At 44.1% G+C, this 23,923-nt stretch overlaps 3 protein-coding genes across 5 annotated transcripts; 1 reads left to right on the top strand and 2 right to left on the bottom strand.

Annotated features, from left to right (window-relative positions):
- The first annotated feature begins 1,570 nt into the window (after positions 1 to 1,570).
- On the top strand, positions 1,571 to 10,300 carry adad2 (adenosine deaminase domain containing 2). 2 transcript variants are annotated; one of them, XR_006024977.1, is made up of 10 exons: positions 1,571 to 1,945; positions 2,577 to 3,122; positions 3,448 to 3,576; positions 4,401 to 4,551; positions 4,774 to 4,941; positions 5,463 to 5,677; positions 8,310 to 8,547; positions 9,257 to 9,389; positions 9,688 to 9,863; positions 10,185 to 10,300. XR_006024977.1 is itself a non-coding variant. In XM_042070364.1 (9 exons), exons 2-9 carry the CDS (start codon positions 2,585 to 2,587, stop codon positions 9,796 to 9,798), a joined length of 1,683 nt encoding a protein of 560 aa, XP_041926298.1. In that variant the 5' UTR covers positions 1,571 to 1,945; positions 2,577 to 2,584; the 3' UTR covers positions 9,799 to 10,300. The 2 variants fall into 2 exon arrangements, 1 of the variants encoding a protein (XP_041926298.1); XM_042070364.1 differs by having other exon boundaries at positions 9,688 to 10,300.
- Positions 10,301 to 10,613: 313 nt separating this feature from the next.
- tmem179ba (transmembrane protein 179Ba) lies at positions 10,614 to 17,328 on the bottom strand. The gene is made up of 5 exons (XM_042070365.1): positions 17,023 to 17,328; positions 15,336 to 15,532; positions 14,773 to 14,907; positions 13,499 to 13,577; positions 10,614 to 12,536 (listed from the first exon to the last, which is right to left on the bottom strand). Exons 1-5 carry the CDS (start codon positions 17,116 to 17,118, stop codon positions 12,378 to 12,380), a joined length of 666 nt encoding a protein of 221 aa, XP_041926299.1. The 5' UTR covers positions 17,119 to 17,328; the 3' UTR covers positions 10,614 to 12,377.
- A 656-nt stretch (positions 17,329 to 17,984) lies between these two features.
- prox3 (prospero homeobox 3) lies at positions 17,985 to 23,425 on the bottom strand. Of its 2 annotated transcripts, none has more exons than XM_042070821.1 (5): positions 23,083 to 23,425; positions 20,174 to 21,881; positions 19,753 to 19,863; positions 19,021 to 19,221; positions 17,985 to 18,827 (listed from the first exon to the last, which is right to left on the bottom strand). In XM_042070821.1, coding segments are annotated over exons 1-5 (2,211 nt in total). In that variant the 5' UTR covers positions 23,085 to 23,425; the 3' UTR covers positions 17,985 to 18,638. The 2 variants fall into 2 exon arrangements, with proteins under 2 accessions (XP_041926755.1, XP_041926756.1); XM_042070822.1 differs by having other exon boundaries at positions 19,756 to 19,863; positions 23,083 to 23,424.
- Between the last annotated feature and the right edge of the window lie 498 nt (positions 23,426 to 23,923).

Below are 23,923 nucleotides of genomic sequence, written 5' to 3' on the forward strand. Positions count from 1 at the left end.
ACGCATTGAGCGTGACAGTCACTCATTTCAGTCTTTTGTCACGCTCTCCCGCCACACATTGTATTTCTCAGGCAGAAAATTTTATATATATGCTGCGGCAGCGCCCAAAATGTCTCTGGCCGCGCCGCTCTCACTGGTTTCAGCACAGAGTAGAAGTCATCTTTTAACGTTAGCCTACAACAAATCCACAACTTGTTTGACACAATGACAACGTGACTGCTGCTATAGAGAATGTTTCCCAGATAATTAGCATCAGTTGTTCATGACTGTCTGTAACTTAGCCAACAGTTCCACAGCCTGTTCATTGACAACACTTGCTCAGAACAAGTAGCCTATGCCTAGTCATACTTTCGTTCACACGATGACTGACATATTGTCACATTCTAAACATCTCTCTCTCCAAATAGGCTTAATCATTTTATTAGCACTAAACTAATTAAAGTGTATTGCATAGCCTATAGGTCACTTTTAAAATCACGTCATATTATATAATTATATCCTGGCCATGGATGCATTAATCATTGCATCTGTATTCAAAAATGTCGGGTAAAAAGCAATTAAGCATCCTCTCATTCACCCTGAGAGGAAAGCCCCCTAAAAGGTCCAGGTTAGTGGATGCTCAGAGGTGGTGAAAAGGCCCATTATTGAATTGTCAGTGCTATCATGTGTCAAATCATTTCTTTTGCAAATCTGAGCAATTATAAATTATACTTTTGCCCCATTTTGACTTAGGAGGGCATTGCTCCTAAATAGGCCTACTTTAGCCAATAATCAAACGTCTGCTCTCTTTTGGAAAGCTGAGACACTGTTGGAAAACAATTAGAATAACTGTGTGATGTACTGTCACAAAGCTACAAAGGCTAGATTATTCTTTTATTTTTCTAACAAGCATCTTTGAACTGACCACATTTCAGCCCTCTAGGTCTTGACTTGATATGACTTGAGTCCTAGCATTAGGTCTTGTCATGCTGTGTGCAAAAGTAGATCAATATAGAATGACCATGAGTACTTTAGACCATTATTTGCCAAAATTTGCCACTCCCCATAGGACTTTGGGTTATCCAAAATACATACTGGCAATCAAATGCTTACTGCATAAGCATAATCTTGGCCTCAAATGAAAGGTAATACTCTGAAGTTTCATGCTTGCATTTGGATTGTAGGCTACTTCAGGTTCTGATATGACTACACTAAATATGGAATAATTACAAAAAATACAAATCTTTACAATTTCTATTTCAATTCAATTGGTGTGTATAAGACGGGCTATATTTCTGCACAACTAATATTGGATCAACTGGTAACTGACCTGGGGCTGGTGTATGCTAGCTGGTGATGCTAGTTGCGCGTGTAAATCCTCACACCCCTAACCATAAGAACGCTTCTAACCGCTGAGTTGGAAGCCTGGGCTTTTAGCTCAGTGGTTAGAGCGCTCGACTCCCATGCCAGTGTGTGTTGGGGGGGTGGGAATGTCGGGAAATGTCACTCTTGCCTGTCCTCAAAACTTGAGAGAGCCCTGTAGCCTACAAACAAACAATTCCGCTATCTATGTACGAGGGGCTTCAATGTGATCACTGTCTGGAAGTTGTAGGCTACTTGTAATGATATTTATTAAGTTAAACAACCTATCTTATCAGAAATTGTAGAATCAATTAAATAAAACACAAATCTATCTCGTTAACAAGGAATTCCATATTCCATATCATTAGGAAGATATTTTAAGAAATATTCCTGGAATGTGCACTTTCCATTGAATGGCTGGCATAGGAGAAATGTAGGGCAGGCCACGCTGCCTAAACGAATTTCCCTTTCTCTCACAAACATCTCTCTAGTCCTAAGCCAATGCCATTCAATTAACGTTAAGCTTGCAGAGAAGAAGACGGTAGGGTGTGTTTGACCCGGCAAGTTGCACTTTCTCCTTCATTTCAGAGAAATATCGGTTAAGGTAAAGAAATAGCTATAACAGCTGATTTTTTTTTTGGAATGAAAAGTTCTGCCAGACTAAAGGTCATCACATCAGATAATTACTGGATAGTTAACGCAAGTCACATTAGCGCGCAGTCATGTTTTAGCATTGCCTTTTTTCGATGCCATTTTAGCTAGCATATTACAGCTAACGTTAATAAATAAGAGCGCGATCACAATTATCGACAACTTTAAGAAGTTGTTGTGACATAAAAAGCTTATCTAAAAAATGAATACCCGACTAAAGTCCTAAAATGTCCTGGCCACTTTGCAGCCATATGGTAATGGCGTTACTAGCTAACTAACTTAGCCCATGCTTCAGTAAGATTGATGCACTAGTGACGTTACCACTTTGCAGTGACAACAATCTTATTAACGCGACAGTTAATTAGCATATTTGGTGTTTTTAAATATTTTACCAATGAGTGATGCTCTTCGGCTGAGGTCCAGCGGTCTTTATGTTGGCAGACTAAGTTTGTATTGGGGAAAGGGAAGCAGAGATGTTATACCCTCTAATAGTGAGAGACTATGTAGACGCCATAAAAGTGCATCAGGAGTAGTTGAACACAGGTACAGTGACAAGCTTTGACTTTCATGTCATACTCCTGCAGAAATCAGAATGTCAGATCTCAAAGACGGCAGTGGAGACAGTTGCACCAAGAGGAGGATTGCTGCCACTCTGTTGATGCGCGGCTCCTCAGAACACCAGCCCAGGCAACTGATTGGCCGTGGGGCCCTGTCAGTGGTCCACACCTCTGCCACCTCCGCCAGGCAACCTGCCAGCGAGAGCAGGGAGGAGTACAACGCATTCAGTGGAGCAGACTGCCCAGGACCCATGTCCGGGACACCAACCCTGGACCTCCTGGAGCCAGAAGTACCACTGGTCATGGAGGAGGAGTCAGACTCCACAGGGCAGTGTTCGGACACGGCTAGTGTCAAGAGCCCAGAGCTGCCCGGCCTCCCAGAGCTGCCGGGCCTGGTCTCTTTGGAGGGGAGCCCCAAAGCCCCTCATTGCCCGGTCTGGCTGGAGGAGGGTGAGGACTCAGACGAAGACTCCGGGGACAATTACTCTCTCCCATCCCCCTCATCTCCTGTGAGAGTGTATGAGCGGGATGATTGCTCTGAGCAGGTTCCGAAGAGGGACCAGATAAGTGAAGGTGAGCCGGTTATTTTTTTTTTTTCTTAACTTGGATGTGTTAAAAAAGGGATGAAGCTCAACATATCAGAATTTCAGCTTTGCAACAGAGGTATGCATCACCTCTGTAGCTCAATGTTATAGTCACAGAATCTAACACTGGAGATAACCAGTATAAGTATATATATTCTTTTGATCCTGTGAGGGAAAAATGACTATCTGTGTATTAAAGCACATATTTGCCACCTGTCATGTGTGTTGATGTTTGGGGATAATTCCCTGTTCTGTATTCTTGGTTTTTGTTGAATTTTAGGGACGTCTCATTCTTTAGTTTTTTTTGTCCCCAGTGAATGTGGCTGACTGGCACAAGAGCCGCATGGCAGTGGTGAGCAGCGTGTGCTTTGACCAGCTTCTGAAGAACTACCCGGAGTACAAGAGCGCAAAGAGTTGCGTGGCCGCCTTCGTACTAGAGAAACGTCAGTCAATGCTCACTTGTCATTCCATTGTCTATTGCATTGCATATCATGACACAGGGGCGCCAAAAAGGCAGGAAAAGCTAGAACAATTCCCAGGGCCCGCATAGAACATATTGACCAACATTATTTTTGGGGATGTGAGGTGGGGGGGGGGGGGGATTCTTCTATAGGGCGCAACGATTCAAGCAGCACCCCTGAGAGTGAGGATGTATATACAGTAGATCGATGTAGATTTGTGAGTGTGTTAGAATGAGAGTGTATGTGTTTGCTATGGCTGTTACCTATAGAGTTAAGTCCAGCAGGGCACCAGTGCAGAGTCCAGTGTGAGGGGGAAATCTGTGTGTGTTTTTCTAGTAGAAGTTAGTGATGCATGAAGTCAGTGCAGCTGGCTTTTAGAGTGAATGTGTGTATCGGGGGTCATGATGTGTGTGTTCGTGTGTGTTTTAGAGGTTACTGATGCAGAATGTGTAGGCAATGAACTGTGAAATGTGTGTGTGTCTTTTTGGGTGTCTATGCCTCAGTGAGAGAGAAATAGAGGACGAGAGAAAATGGGTGAAAATATGCATTGAGCTGTAAGCGGTGTGTGTGTGTGCGTATGGAGGGGGGGTGTTGGTGACAGAGATAAAGGTGTGTGTGTCTGTGTGTGTGTGTGTGATGTAGAGGTTACTGATGCAAGAGGCCGGTGCACTGATGTGTGCAAAGATTGTGTGAGTAGATGGTGTGTGTGTGTGTGATTTAAAGTATCTGTAAGTTTGTGTCTATGTATGTGTGTGTATAAATAAAGTATCTGTAAGTTTATTGTGTTTGTGTATATGTGTGTGCAGTGGTGACTGACGCAGCAGGTCACCACAGTGAGTTGTATGAGGTGGTGGCCTTGGGTACTGGGCAGAGCTGCTGCTCTGGCTGGCTGTCCTTCACTGGCGCCGTGGTGCACGACTGCCACGCCACCATCATCGCACGCCGAGCTCTCAAAAGGTAGCTCCTCTTTACAATCTCGTTTTCTTTCCTTTTTTAAAACTCTTGTCACAACGCCAAGTAATTACAGCTTTTCAGAGTGTCATTAAAATCACTTGTCTCGAGGGAGCAAAGCAGCAGCCAGATCAAGTCATGAGCCTAAAGTGGAAAACGAGAGATGAATGAGTGTTGAGGTGATTGAACACTGAATTGAACATGATTTATTTATTGATTTGTTTCCAGATATATATACAAACAGCTTCTGCTGTTCCACAGTTCCGATCCACATGTGAGTCGGCATTCCATATTCGAGAGGTCAACCGATGGAAAACCTCTTCAGCTGAAGCCAAAGATCTACCTGCACCTCTACACCAACCAGACCCCTAAAGGAGCCGCCCAGTGCCCTTTAATGTAAGGCCCCAATTTATGCAATACAACTATACTCAAAGTCTCTGATACAATACGGTTATACTGTAGATGCTGCTGCTAGCCATCATAGATAGCTACCATAGATCCATGCTGTTAACAGTTCCTGTAAACTTCCATAAGTCGGTCATCCAAGAGTCCATCCTCTATAGTATTATGCACATGGGAAGTTATTGGCATACAAAGATGCTGGGCTCTTATAAAGTATTTAAAAATGTCTGTTATTTCAGAATGTGTTGATATATTTTCTACGAACACATAGTTTTAGATTCTAATTTAGAAGCCAAGGGGATGTATTTCTTAAAACTTATATTTAATATATGGCTATTTGGATCTATTGAAAAGGGTAATGTTATTTTTTTATAAAGATATCATCTGTAGCTGTAACACAAATCAATCTGTTTTGACCTTGAATATGTTTTCTCTCAATGAGATGCCTGCAGGGGTCGGTTACTCTTTGGGGCCTTTTCGCATCAACAGTAATGTGTCATTGGTCCGCTCCACAGAAAACTGAAGAGTGGCAACTACGAGTCCCTCAAGCTGAACTGCTTTGCCAAAGGCTCCCTGGTGCCGGCGTCGCTGGTGCCCATCAGCGTGTGGGCGGCCCGCATCTGCTGCATGGCCGACAGCGACAAGCTGACCCGCTGGACCGTCACGGGAGTGCAGGGGGCGCTCTTGAGCCACTTCATCCAGCCACTCTACATTACCAGTGTGACCCTTGGTAAGACCAACCCTTCACTCAGCCATAGGCCTTAGTGTGGCCTGCAGATTTGGGATAGGTTTGTGAGAGCCAGCTAGACATACACTCCATTTGCAAACTGCCAAAAAAAAAACAACCTCACAGAAGAAGAAGGGCTCGCTGGCCTACCAGAGTAACCTTCTTCTTCTTCTGTGAGTTTTTTTTTCTGGCAGTTTGCAAACGGAGTGAATTACCACCATCTGCTTGACTCGGGTGTGATGGCAAGTGTACCCAGTAGCCTCATTCTGGCTGACAATGGCCGCTGGATGAATAAAGGGAATGAGGACCCGGGTACGATTCTGCCCTGGGTCATTTCCCAGTCCCATCCCCTCTCTCCCTCCCGCTGGCTTCCTGTAACTCTCTCTGCTATCCTGTCCGATTCAAAGAATCCTTTGGTGGGACAGCCGTGGCCAACTGTTTAGGGCTTGGGCTTGAAACCGACGGGTTGCTGGTTCGATCCCCGACCAGTAGGAAAAATGTGGGCGGGGGAAGTGGTTGAGTACTTCTCTCCTGTGCCCACATCCACGGCTGAAGTGCCCTTGAGCAAGGCACCTAACCCCTCACTGCTCCCCGAGCGCCACTGTAGCAAGTCGGCTCACTGCTCCGGGTTAGTGTGTGCTTCACTTCACTGTGTGCTCATTGTGTGCTTCACCTCACTCTGTGTTCACTGTCTGCTCTGTGTGTTTCACTAATTCACTAAATGTGCATATACTTGTATATGCAAGTATACTTGGCCTATAAACAGGGTTCTAAATTAACTTTTTTGATCACCAGCCAATGTGGCTGGTAACTTTCTAAAGTTACTAGCCAATCAGAATTTCTACTAGCCGAATTTCTTCCGGTGAAAATAAGAGAAATTATGAGTGCCACTGAATGTATTTGATTGTTTTATTAACATTGTTGGCATGAATACATAACAAAATATACACAGAAGGTGCAAACACTTCATTTCAAGTTTGGATCTATCTATCTATCTATCTATCTATCTATCTATCTATCTATCTATCTATCTGCCAATATCCTCATCCCCTGCTTCATTTCTCTTTTCACCCCCAGAAGTCTGTCCCAACCACCGCCACATTTAGTTTAATCTTAACTTTTTACTAGGGCTGTCAAACGATTAAAAACAATGAATTTATTAATCTCATATTTTGAAATTAATTATTCTAGATTAATCATGATTTAAAAAGTACAATTTTCTCCCTAAAGACTAAAGCCTCTTAAGTGGCATATTAAATACAACATAAATCACAAAATTAATGAGTAACCACAAAGGTAAAAGTAAAACACTTTTCTATTATTTAAATGACAATAGTGACACAGTAATTTTGTTTTAAATTATACATTTCTTGATAAATATTACTCATTAGATGCTGTTTAACTCATTTGATGCTGTTTTGTAAATAGTGCACTGCCACTTTAAACCCATTGTGTTCACACATTCTCATAATGATCTTTTTTTTTACCAGCTCCAAGAAAATATAGCCTATGGCTAGTCCACAAACATTGTGTAGCATGTATGGCACACTAGCTAGACATGTTCATTTTGCAATTAAAAGTGAGATTATGAGCTTGGTAGCCAGCCACCTAGTTAGCTGAGTGGAATGCGTTTCAATCGGCATATCATGTGCTTCATATAAACAAATTATTGAAGACTTCTAGACTTACCAGTTCCATTACACAAAGGCAAAGACAACTCTTTATATTCTTGTCCATTATCCAAATCACAGAGTGCAGCCTATGTCAACATGCCCTGGCTCTGCACCGTTTAACTGGTCACTATGGGAACCGGATAAATTCGCAATCTCCTCTAACCTCGTCTTTGTTGCTTTCAGTATTTCGTTTTATAAGTTTCTTATATTAAAAAGAAGATATCAATTATCATCAACAATGACAAGCCAGCTGGAACCTGCCACTCGTTTTCCCTCTTGTGCCCGCTCAGACGGGTTCTCAATTAAATGGAGTAGCATATGTTCAAGTTGGATCTTAATGGAGAGGACCCGAAAAGTATCATCTTTATGTAACATGCTGTTGGTGCATGTTGACATTGTAAACTTTCTCTAACAAGAGTGAAAAACAGTTTGCAATAAAGCTACTATTTATTAGCTAAATGTTGTCTGTTGGTGCCCTATGCACAGTGCAAAATCGCACTGTCAAATTCGCGTTAATTTTGACAGCACTACTTTTCACTTTTTCTAACTCCCTCCTCTTTCAGTCTATGCTCCCTGCTCTGGCTCTGTCCGTTCTTCCTCCTCCTTGTGTTTTCTGGTAGTCACTCCGTTCGTTTCCATTGCACTGGTTTCACTGGAAACTGCACGCAGCCAATGGGCGTATAAAAAGTCATCACATAGCATTACAGCACAGTGTTCATGGGAAATGTAGTAAGTACTGCCAGGGGGATAAATGACCGAGAACAGAGCCTTATGTATCATGCATGTAATGCCTTATGCATCACCGGCCAAACTGGCTAGTAAGTTTTTATTAACACCCGCCAAAATTAATTTTTAACCCGCATTTGGCGGGTTGGCGGGTGTTAATTTAGAACCCTGCCTATAAACCTGATTTACATTAGATTTACAATGTCTTAACCTGGACCTCGTCATCATTTGTTCAGCGGGGGCATCCAGCAGCTACTATGAGCATGTGTCGGACACCATCAACAAGCGTCTGGGCGACAACTGGCAGGACACACTGCAGCACCCCTACAAGGCCAGCAGCATCTTCTTCCTGCCTGGAGACAACATTGGGCCTCTGCTGCCCTCGGACAGATGCAAGGACCTCAGCATCAACTGGAGCCGTGGCGACAGCAGCATCGAGATTGTGGACGGCACCATCGGGCACATCATTGACTGGTGAGTGACCGGGCTGCTTCTGAAGGGTGTCTGGCGGAACTCTGCTTTTGACCTTTCCCAGGACACCGAATACTAAATACCTGGTGTGTATCAAATGGTCTTGGGGAGGAGTTACTCCAATGGTTTACTCAAAAAGATGTAACCCAAAGTTTGAAAGTATGCATGATTCTACTGTAGTGACTTTTTGACTTAAATAAGTATCGTCTACATTTTACAAATACTGATCTGACACCAGATTTCCGATACATGACATTACGGTTCAGGCTACAGTATGGTAGTCTAAAAATGGCTGAAGTGTGCAGCGTTTCTCTACCCTCTCTCAGTCTAAAAATGTTTTATGGAAAAAGAAATATGAGTATTTTCTTTCTAAAAAGTAACAAAACAGGCCAGTGTTTACCACCTGATGATAAAGACCCATACTTTTCAAGGTCAACATTTCCATAACTATTAACCACAGGCTGCCAGATCGGTTGTACTGTGTCTATTATATTGCGATGTGACTCGCCACATTCAAACAGCTTTTAGAAAGTGGGTCAGGTACAAAGAGAGATGGGATGAAAAATCATCAAATTGAGCTTTTTCCTCAGAAGTGAAAAAGGACCTGCAGGGCCCTGTCTGATTTGTCAGTGCTCTGTTTTTGATCTCTATATCCCTCATTCTCTCTCTCTCTCTCATTCTCTCTCTTCGATTTCCCTGTGTGGTCCGCCAGCTCTCCGTATGTGAGCGGCGCCGGCCTCACAAGCCGACTGTGCAAGAGAGCCTTGTACTACAGCTTCCGCAAAGTGGCCTCCCAGGCAGGCCAGCAGGACCTGCTAGCATTCGCCTCCTACAGCAATGCCAAGGTGTGTGTGTGTGTGTTGTTTTAATCATAAAGCACAGCAGTCATGCTATCATGCTAGTGTTCTAGATATGATCAGGTTCGATAAGGATGATGGAGCAGAATATTGTTGAGTAAAGATGTTTTTTGAATCAATTCGGGGTAAGCTGTACAACTCAGGATTGGAAATGTTGTTATTGTTTTGTGTGTGTAATGTCGTAAATGAAGGTTTACTGTATAGGTGTGTGTGTGTGGCTTGCACCAGTGTTAACTTGAGCCCTGGGTGTATGCATGTGGAAGTAATGCAGAGGTGGTATTTTTAGATGGCTGCTCAGTTATACCAGGAGGCCAAAGCTGTGGTCAGCCAGCAGTTCCGTACAAATGACGCCGGACCATGGAACTCCAAACAGCTGGTGGATGGCTTCAAACGCTGACCTGTTTTCCATCTTTCGTATGTAGGAGGAGGATGTCGCTTTCTATAACTTGCTTTTCACAATGTGTAAGAGGACCATGTTAATGTTTTGCATTTATGATTATGTTACATGTTCAGATCCAGCTTTTTCTAAGTTCTTAACTAGCTCAACAATGCTACATTTTTAGTAAGGTCAGTTGTTTTATAGTATTGTTTTATTTTATTGTATTGTTTTAAACCTCAAGGAAGGAAAACAAACAAAACAAACCAACAAAACATTCAGAACTGTTTTTTTTTTTATTTGAGAGATTTGAGTAAAAGTGGCATTTTTGTACCATAACCGCTAGATCATGCCAGGGGACAGCGGTAATTAGGCAGCTATTGTTATTTTGACTCCCACATGCTCAGATCCCATCCTGGAAATGATCCTCTGATATGTACCAGTACAGTACTTCCCTTGGCCTTGACCTGCCCCTGTACAACGAGGCCTTTGGAGAACCCAAATGCTGACTCGAGGTTCTTCCCATAATTTTTTTTTTTTTTTTTTTTTTTTGGAAGCCCACAGCAGCTGGTGTCTCAGTATGCGGCCCTACATGCTGTACACAAGCCAGCTCCTGCACCTCAAGACAATTCACCTCATTTATCAACATCACACACAAACACAAACACTCACTGGGTGTGGAAAGCACAGCATATATTGGCTTGTGTGGGGTTGTTACTTCTGTGCTAACTTAGATTTGTGTGCGACTTGGTCAAAGAAAATAAAATACTGTTTATGGAGGCTCTATGCTGTGTGGTGTAGGAACTACAATTGCACATAGAAGCATGACATCCAAATGAAACTATATGAAAATTTATTTGGCAAGCTTTTTTCCATCAATATTGTAATATACAGCCATACAAAAAAATGTGGTTGTATCAAAACCACCCAAGTAAAATCTACTGTAGGCTTTAAATACAAAATGTCAGTGCAAGAAAGAAAACATTGTTTATCCAAAAATAACCATATGAAAACAAATGTTGTAAACAGGTTGCAAGCTAAGAAAACAATTAGACCCTGCTGGGTATACTATGAAGCAACATTAGTGCTATGTTAAGCCCAAATATAAAGGTGTGATTGCATTATTACTTAGCATTTTTTTTTTAAGCAGAACATTTGAAATGTTTATATACACAAATGTTCAAATGTAAAAAGTTCAAAGAGAAAACACTACCAAATTTGAATGCACCTTTGGCTTTAGGCTCTACATAGCACTAATGTCATTTTGTAATACACACCCGTCTGGTCTCAGGAACAGACGAAGGAGACGGAACACACAGTCGTCAGAGAATCAATGAAGGCATCAAAGGAGGAAATTGTTTGTCATTGCTTCGGTACTACAAGTTTGGGCTGAAAGCATATCACACCTGGAAGGAAACTTAAGTTTCCAATTGAACACAATCAACAAACCTGATCTCAAACCATATTTTTTAAGAGAGAAAACAAATATGAATAATAATGATTAAAATCAATGGTTTCAATGTGGGCCGTTTTATTTGCACTTTATCTTAGTTTATCTTCTTTTCCCATCTCATGAAATGAAGAGTCTTCACACACATTGCATGAATGTAAGACTGCCTTGGCATCAAGAGAAGCGTATGTGAAGCTAACTCAAGAAAAAGATAGGGGGGAAAAAATCCTGACCACACTACTGGACTGTTGCTAGACTGGACAGCAGGGGGAGATGTTAATCAGTCTATATGAAATATTGAATGTACAAAAACATTATGGCATGGCAGGCTGACGTTAACATGAAAAGCACAAGGGAAAAAATAATTGGTGCACTGTCCTACTGTATATAATTGGTAATCGAGTCCTATCTTCAAACCATGTCAAATTCAAGGTTATGTGAATCAGAACATGCGTGTATCTGACCACCCAGAGTTAATCGGTGTATACTCAGTTGTAGGTCATTGTGCAGAACGTAAACCCAGACTGACCATATGAGGTGATAGTTCTTTCTTTTTTTTGTCAAAATAAACCAACTGATTAATGACTATCGGACCTTATTTTGGGTCATATGGAAATCTGCCGACGTCAGAAAATGTTGACCAAGTACCATTTTCAATTTTAAATTGTTATTAAAATAAACAGATGATTACAAGCTGCCACGTTTCAATGGAATGGCCCTTTTAAAAATCACTAGTAGTATATCAATGATGTGGTGTTTTTCAAAAAGAGCTCTGAAATTGTGCAGGGTTTCCAGTGAGCTTGGGTCAGTGGAGAGACAGAGGGCTGGCACTCAGCTAAGGTGCACTGATGCCGCCAGCTATGCACACTGCCAGCCCTAGATCAGTAACTATGGCAACAGGCCCTAGTTTGGCAGCGACAGCGGGGGTGAAAACCAGAGAGATGTCGGCTGTGATTCAGCCGCGGCCTGTGTCACATTAACCCCCTTCAAGCTGAGCCTGCGGAGACCCCCGCCACTGTAGAGTATCTGTGCGAGCGTCGGCGAGTATGACAATGATGAGCAGTTTTGTGCTTACGAGGAGGGGGTGGGGTTTGGGGGGGCGAGGAGGAAATGTCAGTGAATGAGGCTCAGGTGGGGGTACTGGGGGTCACTAGGGTCGCCCAGGGCGAGCCAGGAAGGGCTCGGTCTCGGAGGGGCTCGCCCCGGCATCCTCTCCGCCACCGCGGTACTCGGTGCTGCCTTTCCTCAGCTGGAAAAACGTCAGGCCTCCGATGATGAGCCAGAAGAAGAAGTTCACCCAGACCGATGTCTGACGTAATGCGGGGAGGGGGAGGGGGGAGCACAAAAATTTTACTTCATACACAGTTTATAGTCGCTCATATTCATGTGAAATCAGGTGTAATTGAATCAAGGTTATGTAGTAATCCATTATTTCCTCAGGCAACACCTAATTTAAAATTATCTATATAAAATTAACCAATGTAACCAACAGATATGACCATTACTAATATCTGTCAAATTGAGCGTAAATGAACAGTACACATTCAGACACATCTAGCATTTAATGACATAATAGGAAGCTGGAGGGATAGAGGATAAACTCAGAAAGAGAAACTGCAGAAGAAAGGCAGGAAGGAAGAAAGAAAGAAAGGAAATACTAACTTGGCACAGGAGGAAGGGACAAAAAGCAGTAGAACAGGAAGGAAGAGACAGGCAGAGTGGTTGAAAGATAAAAAGAAATAAATGTCAGGCCGGTGAGGTGCATATATATGATCTTAAGCTTAGTTCCTGCTAGGCTAGGGTGAGTCGAGGGCCATCCACCAGAGAAAGAACTGTGCCCTGCCATAGCATAGCATTAAAGTTCCTGTCTAACGGGGTTAGTGAACGGTCAACAGACAGAAAGAACTCAAATGTGGCATACCCAAATACTAAGACAGAATTTAGGGAAAATATCTTTATATTCTGACATAGATTTGCAGTATCATTTTTTTTAAAGTCAAGCTTCAGTTCAATATTTACTATGTTATACGTTCCTTGACTTTAAACTAGTCTTTTGTTTACTCTTACTCTTATTGGGCAAGATCAGCACAACTTCAGCTAGCCCTGTTGTTTCCTGTACATTCATCATGCTGCCTGTGGCGCTTTTTTTAAGTCGCTACGTGTTTATTGTGGCATACCATACCCACACATGAAACACAGTTCTTGCTCTGGCAGCAGGGTGAGTGTGGGCACAAGAGGCCGAGAGATGTAGATAGTGTGTGTGTGCTGTACCTCTGCACTCTGCAGACTGCTGTAGAACTTGCTGCCACTGTAGGGCTTGGCCCAGGTGTAGTTCTGAGCCTCATCACACCTGTAAAACAAGCACATGCTCATTTACGGCTTAACAATTAAAGAAAGTGATAAGTGTAGATTCTACATAATTGCACCACTATAGATAGATTTTTGAACATTATGCTCAACATGTGGTTGTTTTTGTTTTAAATGGGTATTTCTCCAAGATAATGGAATTCTAAATGCATCTGTTGAACATTTTTCTATCCATGAAAAGTTTAACTACGGTAATAGCTTAGAACAGCCTAACATACACAGGGTGCATGCATACTGCCTGTGGGAACAGTAGTTAAGCAGTGAATAAATCTCTCCTCCAACAACACCATAAACTATACTGCATCAATAAAGCCAGAGTCCTGATATGGCATAACATTTAAACCCAATAGCCCTAAAATAAGATTAGTTCTGTATGCTCAAAAACTGTTTCCTAGATATTGGACACCAGATAAATGCTGAGAATGAACAGAGACTTTCTAATGTGGAGACACAGCACTCAAAAAATACTCCATAGAAATGCATGGGGCTAGTTTGTCACGCCAATATGGCCGTTGTCTACACATATCCCACCCCTTCCTCGGCAAAACGTTGACATGTGAATACATTGAGCCAATCATGTGTGGTGTGATGTGAATACATTGAGTCAATCATATGGTGTGTTGTGAAGACATCGTGCCAATCATGTGTTGTGATCTCGCCGCTGGAGCAAGATTGGTGTTGTGAAGCCTTGCGCACGCGCAGTTCGACCCAAGACTGTGCCCGATGAGTGCCCATAAAACGTTGGTATATGGCCGCCGAGTGGAGGACTTGCCTAAAAGGACTTTGGAATGAATCAATAACGATACATGCCAATACACCCGTTTTGATATCTCATCTTTGCAGAGATAGGACACATCTTTTTTTTTTTACTTAACTTTTTTTTACTTTTCTGTTTAACAGCACACATCATCATATGAGTAAGAGATAACAGTTAAAGATATGGTTAATGTCTTCTTTGTCAACGGTCAAGGGGGTAAACCTTTGGATATTAATTCATTGCTCATAACTTTATTATTAATTAACGTTATTAATTCTGACCCTCTTGCCAAAAAGACGGCACAAATAAAATAAACTAGAAACCGTCCCTATAGTAACAAACAGTGTTTCAATCAAACCCTACATTCCACACAACTGTCCGAACAAAGTTCCAAAACCACTCCGATGGAGTCCAAGTTCACCTGTTAAAGGTGGACTTTGGCAGAGATTCGCATAGCTTATCTCTTCCAATCTTCAGGACGCATCCGCTGATGAGCAGGAAGAACAGGAAGACTCCGCACATCCCCAGTGTCACGTTTAACCACAGCCTCTCTCGGCTGCCACACAGGTTAGAGAAAGGTTAGATAGACAGACATCCACTTCTTCTGTACTGAACAATACCACTTGTGAATTGACTGACTTCAGACCTTGACTGTGCTTTACGTCCCAAAATGTAAGGGTTAGGCACAAGGATTCAACAAAACTTCATGTGACAAACTTCATGTATTTAAAAAAATACTTTTGCATGTAAATGTATTACTCACTATCTATATCCCTAAAACTACAAATGTATACTGTCTGCAGATTATAGTTAGTGGGCCCTAATTTAAATAGTGGGCAATGTGTAAAGTAGCAGACAATACAAGGGCCAGCGGTGTAGTGCAGCTTTTTTTGCAAAGACTGTACTGTAGGTACATCTGACATAATTGAGGACACATAGACATAAGCACACATGTCTGAGTTTGACGGGGGGAAGCGCGCTCACCTCCTGACTTCTCCATCCACACAGCTGGAGTAGACCCAGTAGAGGGTGAGGGAGAAACAAAAGATGGCCACACACACAGAAATGGCCGACACAAAGTAACAGAGAGATGGGAGACTAGAGGAAGTCACGTCGATAACCTTGCTAGATGCATTGTACTGTAGCACACCATACAGCAAGCACTTTCCCCCGCTGTGGCCCTACAGAGAAAGATAAGAGGGTTGTAAATTCATTATAGCTTAGTATTCAAAACATTCAACATGAAGGAAATAAGCTGTAAAACTGCTTGTCTGCTTTTGCCTTGACAAACAGTTGCTTTGCTCATTTGCAAGGGTGCCACTAGATAAAGATTTTGGGCCCTATGAAAGAAAATACTACTGCCAACCTAGACACTCACATTTCTGTAAGGGCACCCACAACACTTTGAAGGCCTCCCTTTACCTCCACCGTGATGCAGCACCCCAGTTTATTTGTTTCATAAGCCCCCTGTTTCAGCGAGGTGCTTTCCTGTACGTGGATTAAGCTTATTCCAACACTCAAAGCTTTTTCCCCACTGTGGAGATCTCATTTAAAGTTTACTTTTAGTCCAGGACTAGGGCTCAATTAATGTAGAGCAAATCGGCTCAGAAGTATCTAGGCCCAGGCCATGTTTGTAGAGAACATAAAATGGCAGAAAAAAAGAAAAGCTATTTGAGTTATTTCAGACTGACCTACTACAAACGTGACTTATGAGGAAGGTAAACTTTAATGCTTATCTACATTTGGGGAAAATACCTATTATTGCTTTGATAATGTCCTTCCCTCTGTGCTTAACAGTGGATAAATACGCCCCAGACCATTCCGAAAAGAAAACTGAAATGGTAGACAAAAGGAATTTTTTTTTTCGGTAATCCCCTGCGACGCTGCTGCCACTAGCATATCATCCTTTACACTTCCACTACTTTCCCCGCTCCTGTCTCATCTGACTCCAATAAGAAAAGCTAATTGGGCACGAGGAGGTATCTGGTCACATGACCGAACATGAGCGCGGAGTCACATCGGGGAAGGAAGAAAGAGTTAGTTCCACATTTGTTTCCCTCACTCTCAAACTTGTAAAAAAAAAACGCCTGAATATAAATCAGGTAACGATTGTTTAGACAGGCCCTTTTTATTGTAGCATACCGACCTTTTTAAACGTGAGATCACGTTGCTTTAACCGAGTAGCCTACCGGGGCTGGACGAATGATGGTCCGAACTGTCCTCGGTGATTGACAGCGTCGCTAGAGTATCTCCTCTCCCTCAGTAGCAAGTAGCTCATCAAATCGAGCACATCAGATAGTGAGGCTCATATCTGTATTTACTGTCATCTTTATTCTACCTCGAGTACCTTCTAAGTTCCTTGTATTCCCAGATGAAGTTTTGGCCAACCAAGCTCCTGACGTTATTAAGCGCGATAACATGGCAACAAAGTTAACTTGGCTTAGGCTATACAAGTGAAAAGCTCTGATTTGAGTAATATATATAACTTGACGTGACATTGCAAAACCGTTCAAATTTCGCCAACTGGACGGTCATGATCATGTGTAGAAGTTGAAAGCTTTCGTCATAGCAAGTCACACCAATGCGTTGACAAACTTTCAAAAAGGAAGTGCAAATGTAAAAGGATGTCGGCCTAAATAAAAATACAACAAACAGGAATCCTTTTGCCTACCTGCACAATTGTTACCAAAGCTGCTGTAACAATCCCGCAAATGAAGCAGCTGGCGTACAGCGCGAGCTCCAGTAGTAGTAACAGCGGAAGCGCCATTGCAGGACAGTGGGTCACTTATGCGCGCACTTTCTCTTATTCACACCATAAACAGTCGCGGTAGCGCGCTTTCGACACAGTTTGCGTGGATGAGTTAACCCTCCAAAACCCTTCTGTTGTCGAGACGGCCAAATAACTCGTGTTATAGGCTTCTTCTAGCCTAACGAGCTAGACCCACATCAAGATGTAGGCAAATGTAATTTGCTGCCGCTAGGGTGCGTCTAGATTTCTAGGCTAGGCTTCTTTCAGGTTTTTAATTCCTTTGGTTATTTTGTGCGTACTGACTTAAGATAGACCTACTCTGTAGCCTATTAAGTAGGCCTAGAAGTCATTTGTTTTAATTTGTTTATCAAATTGGTTGTGCAGTATTAACTTAAATCTCCAGTCAAGGACAATTTTAAACTTTCATTTATCAGACTTTGGGCTGCCTCAATGTGAGGCTGGTCATTCAGCTGACATCTGATATAGGCTATGCACTGTCAACTCGTGTTCACTGTCAGGTGGTTAGACTTAGTTCACTCTGCCCCTGTCACGGATTATAGCTGTGTCAGGTGCCCTGATTTGGCTTCTCTTTAGTGATCACCATAAGGAGTTTATTCATAAGGGGTCTAGTCTCATTAGTCATAGTGAAACTTGAGATCATGTTCCATTAAAGTAAGACCATGAATAACCTATTATTTATGACCTGTGGTTGTGGATAAGTTATTGGCTGTACTGACATTATAAGAGGCTACATGCTTACGCCTACATGGTCATATAAATATTTAAGTGTGAAAATAAATTGAAATATATGACTACATTAAATTCTACCTTAAAAGGAGTATTAGGTTACATGATTGCACACAAAAATGTTCATAAAAGCCATACACTTTAAAATGTATGTTTAATACACAGACATATCACATCAAAGTTCACAGAAATAAATCAAGGCTCAAAAACTTGGAATAGAAACACCCAAACATTTTTTGACAAATATGACAAAATGTGCTTTTTTGAAACATACAAAGCCTGCCAAATCACAAACTGCCCTTAATATATGCAAACTATCAGACAGGCATCTTTTGCTGACGTGATGCAAAACAGCATGTACAACAACTTCCTTCCCCTCCTTCCACTGAAGGTATAGAAAGTGCAAGCTCAAATTTTGAGGACCACAACACTCAACATAATGAATAAAAGACCATTATAGCAACACCATAGCTCAACATTCAATACTTGGGCCCCATTTGTAGTTCTTATAGCAGGGCTAAATGGAAAAAAGTTTCACTGACTTCAGGATAAAGCTCCTTTTTGTTTGTTCATTTATATTTAAGATGGTCGGAAGCTTATTTTGGAGAGATACTGAGTCAAAATGTAATCTGACAAAAGGTGTACGTGTGTAGGTCTGTGCATGCCTGTACAATGTGTGTATATGTGTGTGTGTGTCATGATTCAAGAGAATGAGCGATAGTGTTTTTGTTCCTAGAAAACAAGTGTGTCGTTTAACATGGCCAGGGGTGGTTTGTGTACATTCCCACGCCTCACACCGATCGATGTGTGTCTACTGGGCAGCCAGGCAGGCGGAAGCTGTCAGGAATGGGGCTGTCCAGTTTACAGATGATCTTATAGATGGATTTCTTCCAGCAGGGGTCAGTGTCACGTCCACCCTGGATGGCGCTGAAGAACTCCCTCAGAGCCAGCTCTGACACCTCCACAAACCGCTCGGGGACCTGTGGATGAATGGGAATATGACGTTGAACATGAATTTGAACATTAAATACTGACTCACCTATAACCAGTAAAAAGCAGTTGGGTTTATCTAGTTATTTGACACTGTAGTAAACTGTAGTAAAAAGTTGCCTTGGCTGTAGTACAAAATAATTTACAGTAATAATTTGCACACACTCACATATAAGCACATACCTGATAGTCATTGCTCTTGTTGTAGTGCATGTTGAGGATGCGGAAGAGCTCGGAGTTGCGGCCCAAACGCAGGCCCCCCTCCCTGGGTGCTACCACACCATCTCTGACCGCCTGGCGGGCGAAGCGCTCCATCTGGATGTAGAAGAACTCCCGGAAGTTACTGAACCATTTGATGAGCTGGGAGGTGACGCAGCGGTTGAACTGGAAAAAGGAAGAAAACAACAGGTCAGTTTCGAAAGAGACGTGGCAGTATTATTCATTATTATAAAGTGTTAAAGGTGTGTAAGACAAATTTGTTGTGAATTTAAAAACATTCACTAATTTATCGCAATATGTATTTTACATTTTTCTAACCTCTTACTGACCAAAATTCACTTATCATGATATATTATATATGTGAGGTGTTATCCCATAGGTATTGGTTTATTAAAGTGGCATTTTGAAACTAAAAGGGAGATGATCATGGATTTAACATCACAGAGCTAAATCTGAGAAGTTTGTTGTGATAGTAAATCTGAGAGATCATGTTTTTTTGTCATGTTGCTCAGCCATAATAAAAAAACATGTTATGAAATGTTAAAAAGAAAACTTGCTGTGTATTCTGAAGTTAATTTGCAGCACGTAGGCCAGATCATGCCAGTGTATCAGTCATTAATAGATATTAATAAATCGATAGAGGCAGCTTCTATCCGTAGTATGTAAACTGTGCAGCGTTCGCATGAGGTAACTTACTACCTTGACATCTGGAAAGTAGGTTTTGAGTGTGTTGGAGCTAGGGTAACGTGCGTAGAAGAACATAAGCTTCGCTTTCTTCAGGTGGCACGGGGACAGACCCTCTTGAGAGTGGAGACAGTCAAGGACTTTCAAAGACAGGCAAGTTGCATTCATGAAAGAAGTACAATTACTAACATAGACACAAACATTTCGGATCTAGCATGATCGTGGCATTTCGCCTAATGGTGAATTTGGTTATTCAATGGCTGAGGAGGACCAGATCCTAGATTAAACCAGCCAGCTCCACAAAAGAGTTCTGACTAGTGTTTGGCAAGCGGTTTGCTCCCAATCCTATAATCATAATAAGCCCTCGCTCAATGCATCAGTACATCCCAGTGTCTCCTCCCACCCCATCCCAACCGCTTCCGAAAAAGGATATGGATGCAGCACCGAGGTAGAGGTCACCACCGTCCATCCCTCCCATTCCTCCTCCGCCTCCTCTTATCCCACCGTCTCGCCCGCGGCCGGAGGAGGAGAGAGGGGGCTCAAGCTGCCCCAGCCCCAGTGGCAGTGGGGGGAACGAGGGGCCGTGCGAGCGGAAGTCCAGGAAGGGTTCGGGCGGGAGGGAGTCCTTGTGCAGCGGCAGGTTGGAGAGGGAGCGGGCGAACAGGTGCTGCATGGTATAGTGGAGGAGAGGTAAGGGCACGGCCGGAGGCGCGGAGGGGAAGGAGGACAGGAAGTGGTCTTTGGAGCGTGGAGGAGGGGGCAGTAGAGCCGGGAGGGCGGGGGCCTGAGAGAGGTGGGGCAGGTTGGGGCTGGACTGGGGCGGTCCTCGGTGACCGCTGGGCGGGAGGCCCGAGTAGCCGTTGGTCCGCTTCTCCTGGTGCCTGCTGATGGGGACCAGCGAGGAGGCCTCGGCCTGCTCGAGAGCTTGAGCCGCGGTCACTCCGCTCGGCCTCCGCTGGTCGTCGTCTGCGTTCCGCAACCCTGAGCCGAGCCCGCCGTTGCGCTGGTCGTGGACGACCAGCGCGGCCAGGCCGGCCGGGGCAGAGTTTTCGCCGTCGGCGTACAGGCGGATCACCCGGTCGATGACTCGCGCCACGGCACTGCCCAGCTCCTGTTTGAGGGCCTGGGCAAACTTCTGCCCGCCGCTCGGACCTTCCCACTCCCCGTGGATCAAACCACAGCCGACCCACACGCTCCCTCTGTCCAGGCCCTGCTCCAAATCCACGTCCAAGTCCATCGTTTCATCTGGGGAGAGATCTCCAGTCCCATTCACGTTTTGCTGGGCATTTTTCTTGGAGGAGAGATGGCCTTGGGGAAGAAGGTCCTCTGAGTTAAACAAATGATCATCCCCTTCTCCCTCTTCAAAAAACATCTCCTCCATCTCCTCTGCCTCCATCCTCCCCTTTTCTCCTTCGCCCTTTCCCTTATCTCTCCTTTGGTCCTCCTGCGTCTGCTGCTTGTCGTACGCTTTCCACACCCTCTTCTGAAGTTCCAGAAGCTTCTCTCTGGTCTCCTGCAGCTGAAGCTTCAGCTCCTGCCGCTGCCTCTTCCTCCCCTCTCGGCTGCCTTTCCTCGGCATCGGCCCGCCGCTTCGCCCCTCGTCCTCGTCCGGCCGCTGCTGCGGCGCGTTCCTCGCTCTCCCTCTCCTCTCGTCCTCTCCCTCGCGCGCCTCTCCGTCCCTCTTGCCCACGCCGCTGCTCTCCATCCGCAGCCTCTTCACCTGGAGGACGTCCTGGCTCCACTCTTCCGGCTCCGAGGCCACCCCTCTCCTCGCCCCCCCGGGGAAGAGGTGCGAGAGCAGGGTGGGCCCCCCTGCCATGGCCGCCGCCGCCGGGCCCCTGACCAGCAGCTCGTCCTCGTGCTCCGGCTCGTCCATGCCGTCGTCCTCCAGCTCCTGCTCCAGGGACGGAGCCTGGAAGAGGCCCGGCCGCTGCCGGTAGCCACCCCAGCTCTGGGAGGCGCTGCTGGGGTGCAGCAGAGGGGACATGAGGGGGTAGGTCGGCGGGCTGCCTCCCGGGTAGCGAGGTGCTGACGGAGCGCTGCCTGACGGACTGCGGTAGAGGCCGAAAGGGCACATCGGGGACGACTGCTGACAGAACAGATCAGAAGGGGAATCCATTGCCCCTCCACTTCTCAAATTCCTGGGGAAGTACATTGTGTTTCACGGTTGAAAACAGACAATAATGGCATGAGGCATGTTCAAGTTCACTGTCCTAACCTTTTCAGCATTATCAAGCTCATCTACTCTTTCTATCTTTTTTTCCTGTTATCAGAGTGTGGACAGCTGTGTCCACTGTTTATTCAGATTGTTTATTTTATCACCTTCTCCCCCTGCTCCCCCCTCTCTCTCTCACACACACACACACACACACACACACACATACACATACACACACACACACATACACACACACACACATACACAGATGGAGGGAGGGAAGGAGAGTTAATATTTTTAATGAGATTATTGTATTCCCAGAACACAGACCACTAGTGTACAACTGTTTGTATGCACTGCACTCGTTCCGATGAAAGTAGCCGACAGATTTGCAGTGACCATATGATATGATCCGATCGCTGAAGTGGCGATAAAAAGTACTGAAATGCGCAGCCATGAAAAAAGGAACAGCAGTTCAGCGATTAAACACTGTTGTGCATCTGCATGCAAACAAACAGCTGAGTGGCTGAGTAGGTCATTCAGATACATGAATGGGTGAGGATGGCTGGGTGACTACAGACGGACAGACACAGAGGCAGATAGACTTCAACAAGGCAAAAATGATAAAAAAAAAAAAAAAAACAGGCTGTAAATTAAATGCTTCACAGATAAGCACGGTGTGTTCTTTTGGCACTTCAGCAAAAGAGGAGATTTAGACATATGGGATTATTTCGTTACAAAATGAACTCAATAATCCTCCCCCAAAATAGATTAATATCAATTATTCAAACATCATCTTCTTCTCATTTAATACAACACAGATGGCGTGCGATTACGAGTAGATTACCAGCAATGTCGGACGTGAAAAAATAATCAGATGCACGCGCATTACGATCGACCATATAAAAAATACAATTGAGATATGAAAAGTTTAAACTATTTTTTTTTCATGGGAAGGTGCTACCACAAAGTTGTCTTAAACAGATTAGCCTATGTTTCCTCACTCGCTGTCACATCTGCGACGGAACTCCGATGCCTGACGCAAGGGTATTCATAAAATGAAAGCGCAGCCTATGTCGCAGATGGATAGATAGCCAGAGACAGATAACCCCGTTTTAAGCGCAAAGACAAAACAACGCTAAATAACCTTCACAGAAACTAGAAAGTAGATTTTTGAAACTCACATGTGGTCTATAGCAATCCGACAATAAGTCCGACAATCCAAAGCGTAGCTAAATGAGCTTTATAGTCTTCTAACCTATACTGTCACCCTGACCCTCTCGCTGTTGGTTCCTCTCCCTGGTGGTCATCAACACGGAAAGCGCTGTCGAGTTTCCTGTTATTGCTATCTGTCCTATCTCTCGTTATCCATCTCCCATCCTCGTTTACTATCGCGTTGTAACTGCAAAGTGGGCGAGAACATGCGTAGAGGTGCGGACAAGGGATGTCTGTATCTGAGTGTGGCCCCATCCCACACCGTACATCACAGGAACACCCTCCCTCCGAACACGAACACACACACACACAACGCTCTCGCTCACACACACACACACACACACACACGCTCCACGTGGGGTAACAACCCGGCAATGTGAAGCCTCCTCCAATCAGAATCAACTTCATAAAAATTTGCTTTGCCACTGCCGCTCCGTCACAGCGCGGCCGGTCATAGTGAATCGCCCGAAGCGGACGCTTCGTGGCCCCGCTGGCAGTGCATTTAGGAAACAGACCAATTTCGCTTAACGCTCCCGCTGTCCACCTCATAAACTAGGCGGGGGTGAGCCAGGTGAGAAGACTAAAATGTTTGTGCAAAATTATAATTTGCTTTCCCCCTCAACAGGCCTAAATACAGGGGGATAACATTTCGTCATAATTGTTTATGCGATCTCATGTAAACGTGCTCTTCCTGTGAGCTGAAGGTGGCATAGGACCCTACCCAGGCTATTTTAATTTCAGCACCGTGCGCATCCGTCGCGCGTGCGTGTGCACGCGCACGCCCCATCTCCCACTCCACAATGCCCTCTC

Source organism: Alosa sapidissima, chromosome 18, assembly GCF_018492685.1.
Source record: "Alosa sapidissima isolate fAloSap1 chromosome 18, fAloSap1.pri, whole genome shotgun sequence".
In the NCBI taxonomy this organism is placed as follows: Eukaryota; Metazoa; Chordata; class Actinopteri; order Clupeiformes; family Clupeidae; genus Alosa; species Alosa sapidissima.

What these genes read in the sequence shown, in the direction of transcription:
- tmem179ba (XM_042070365.1), bottom strand. Translation starts at nt 17,118, where the DNA reads ATGGCGCTTCCGCTGTTACTACTACTGGAGCTCGCGCTGTACGCCAGC. An exon ending in CTTTGGTAACAATTGTGCAG is followed by an intron (nt 15,533 to 17,022) that starts GTAGGCAAAAGG and finishes CTTTCTCTGTAG; the next exon opens with GGCCACAGCGGGGGAAAGTG. An exon ending in GCAGTCTGCAGAGTGCAGAG is followed by an intron (nt 12,537 to 13,498) that starts GTACAGCACACA and finishes GCATTACGTCAG; the next exon opens with ACATCGGTCTGGGTGAACTT.
- adad2 (XM_042070364.1), top strand. Translation starts at nt 2,585, where the DNA reads ATGTCAGATCTCAAAGACGGCAGTGGAGACAGTTGCACCAAGAGGAGG. An exon ending in GAGGGACCAGATAAGTGAAG is followed by an intron (nt 3,123 to 3,447) that starts GTGAGCCGGTTA and finishes TTTTGTCCCCAG; the next exon opens with TGAATGTGGCTGACTGGCAC. An exon ending in ATCGGGCACATCATTGACTG is followed by an intron (nt 8,548 to 9,256) that starts GTGAGTGACCGG and finishes GTGGTCCGCCAG; the next exon opens with CTCTCCGTATGTGAGCGGCG.
- prox3 (XM_042070821.1), bottom strand. An exon ending in TCTACCTCGGTGCTGCATCC is followed by an intron (nt 19,864 to 20,173) that starts ATATCCTTTTTC and finishes GACTGTCTCCAC; the next exon opens with TCTCAAGAGGGTCTGTCCCC. An exon ending in ACAAGAGCAATGACTATCAG is followed by an intron (nt 18,828 to 19,020) that starts GTATGTGCTTAT and finishes ATTCATCCACAG; the next exon opens with GTCCCCGAGCGGTTTGTGGA.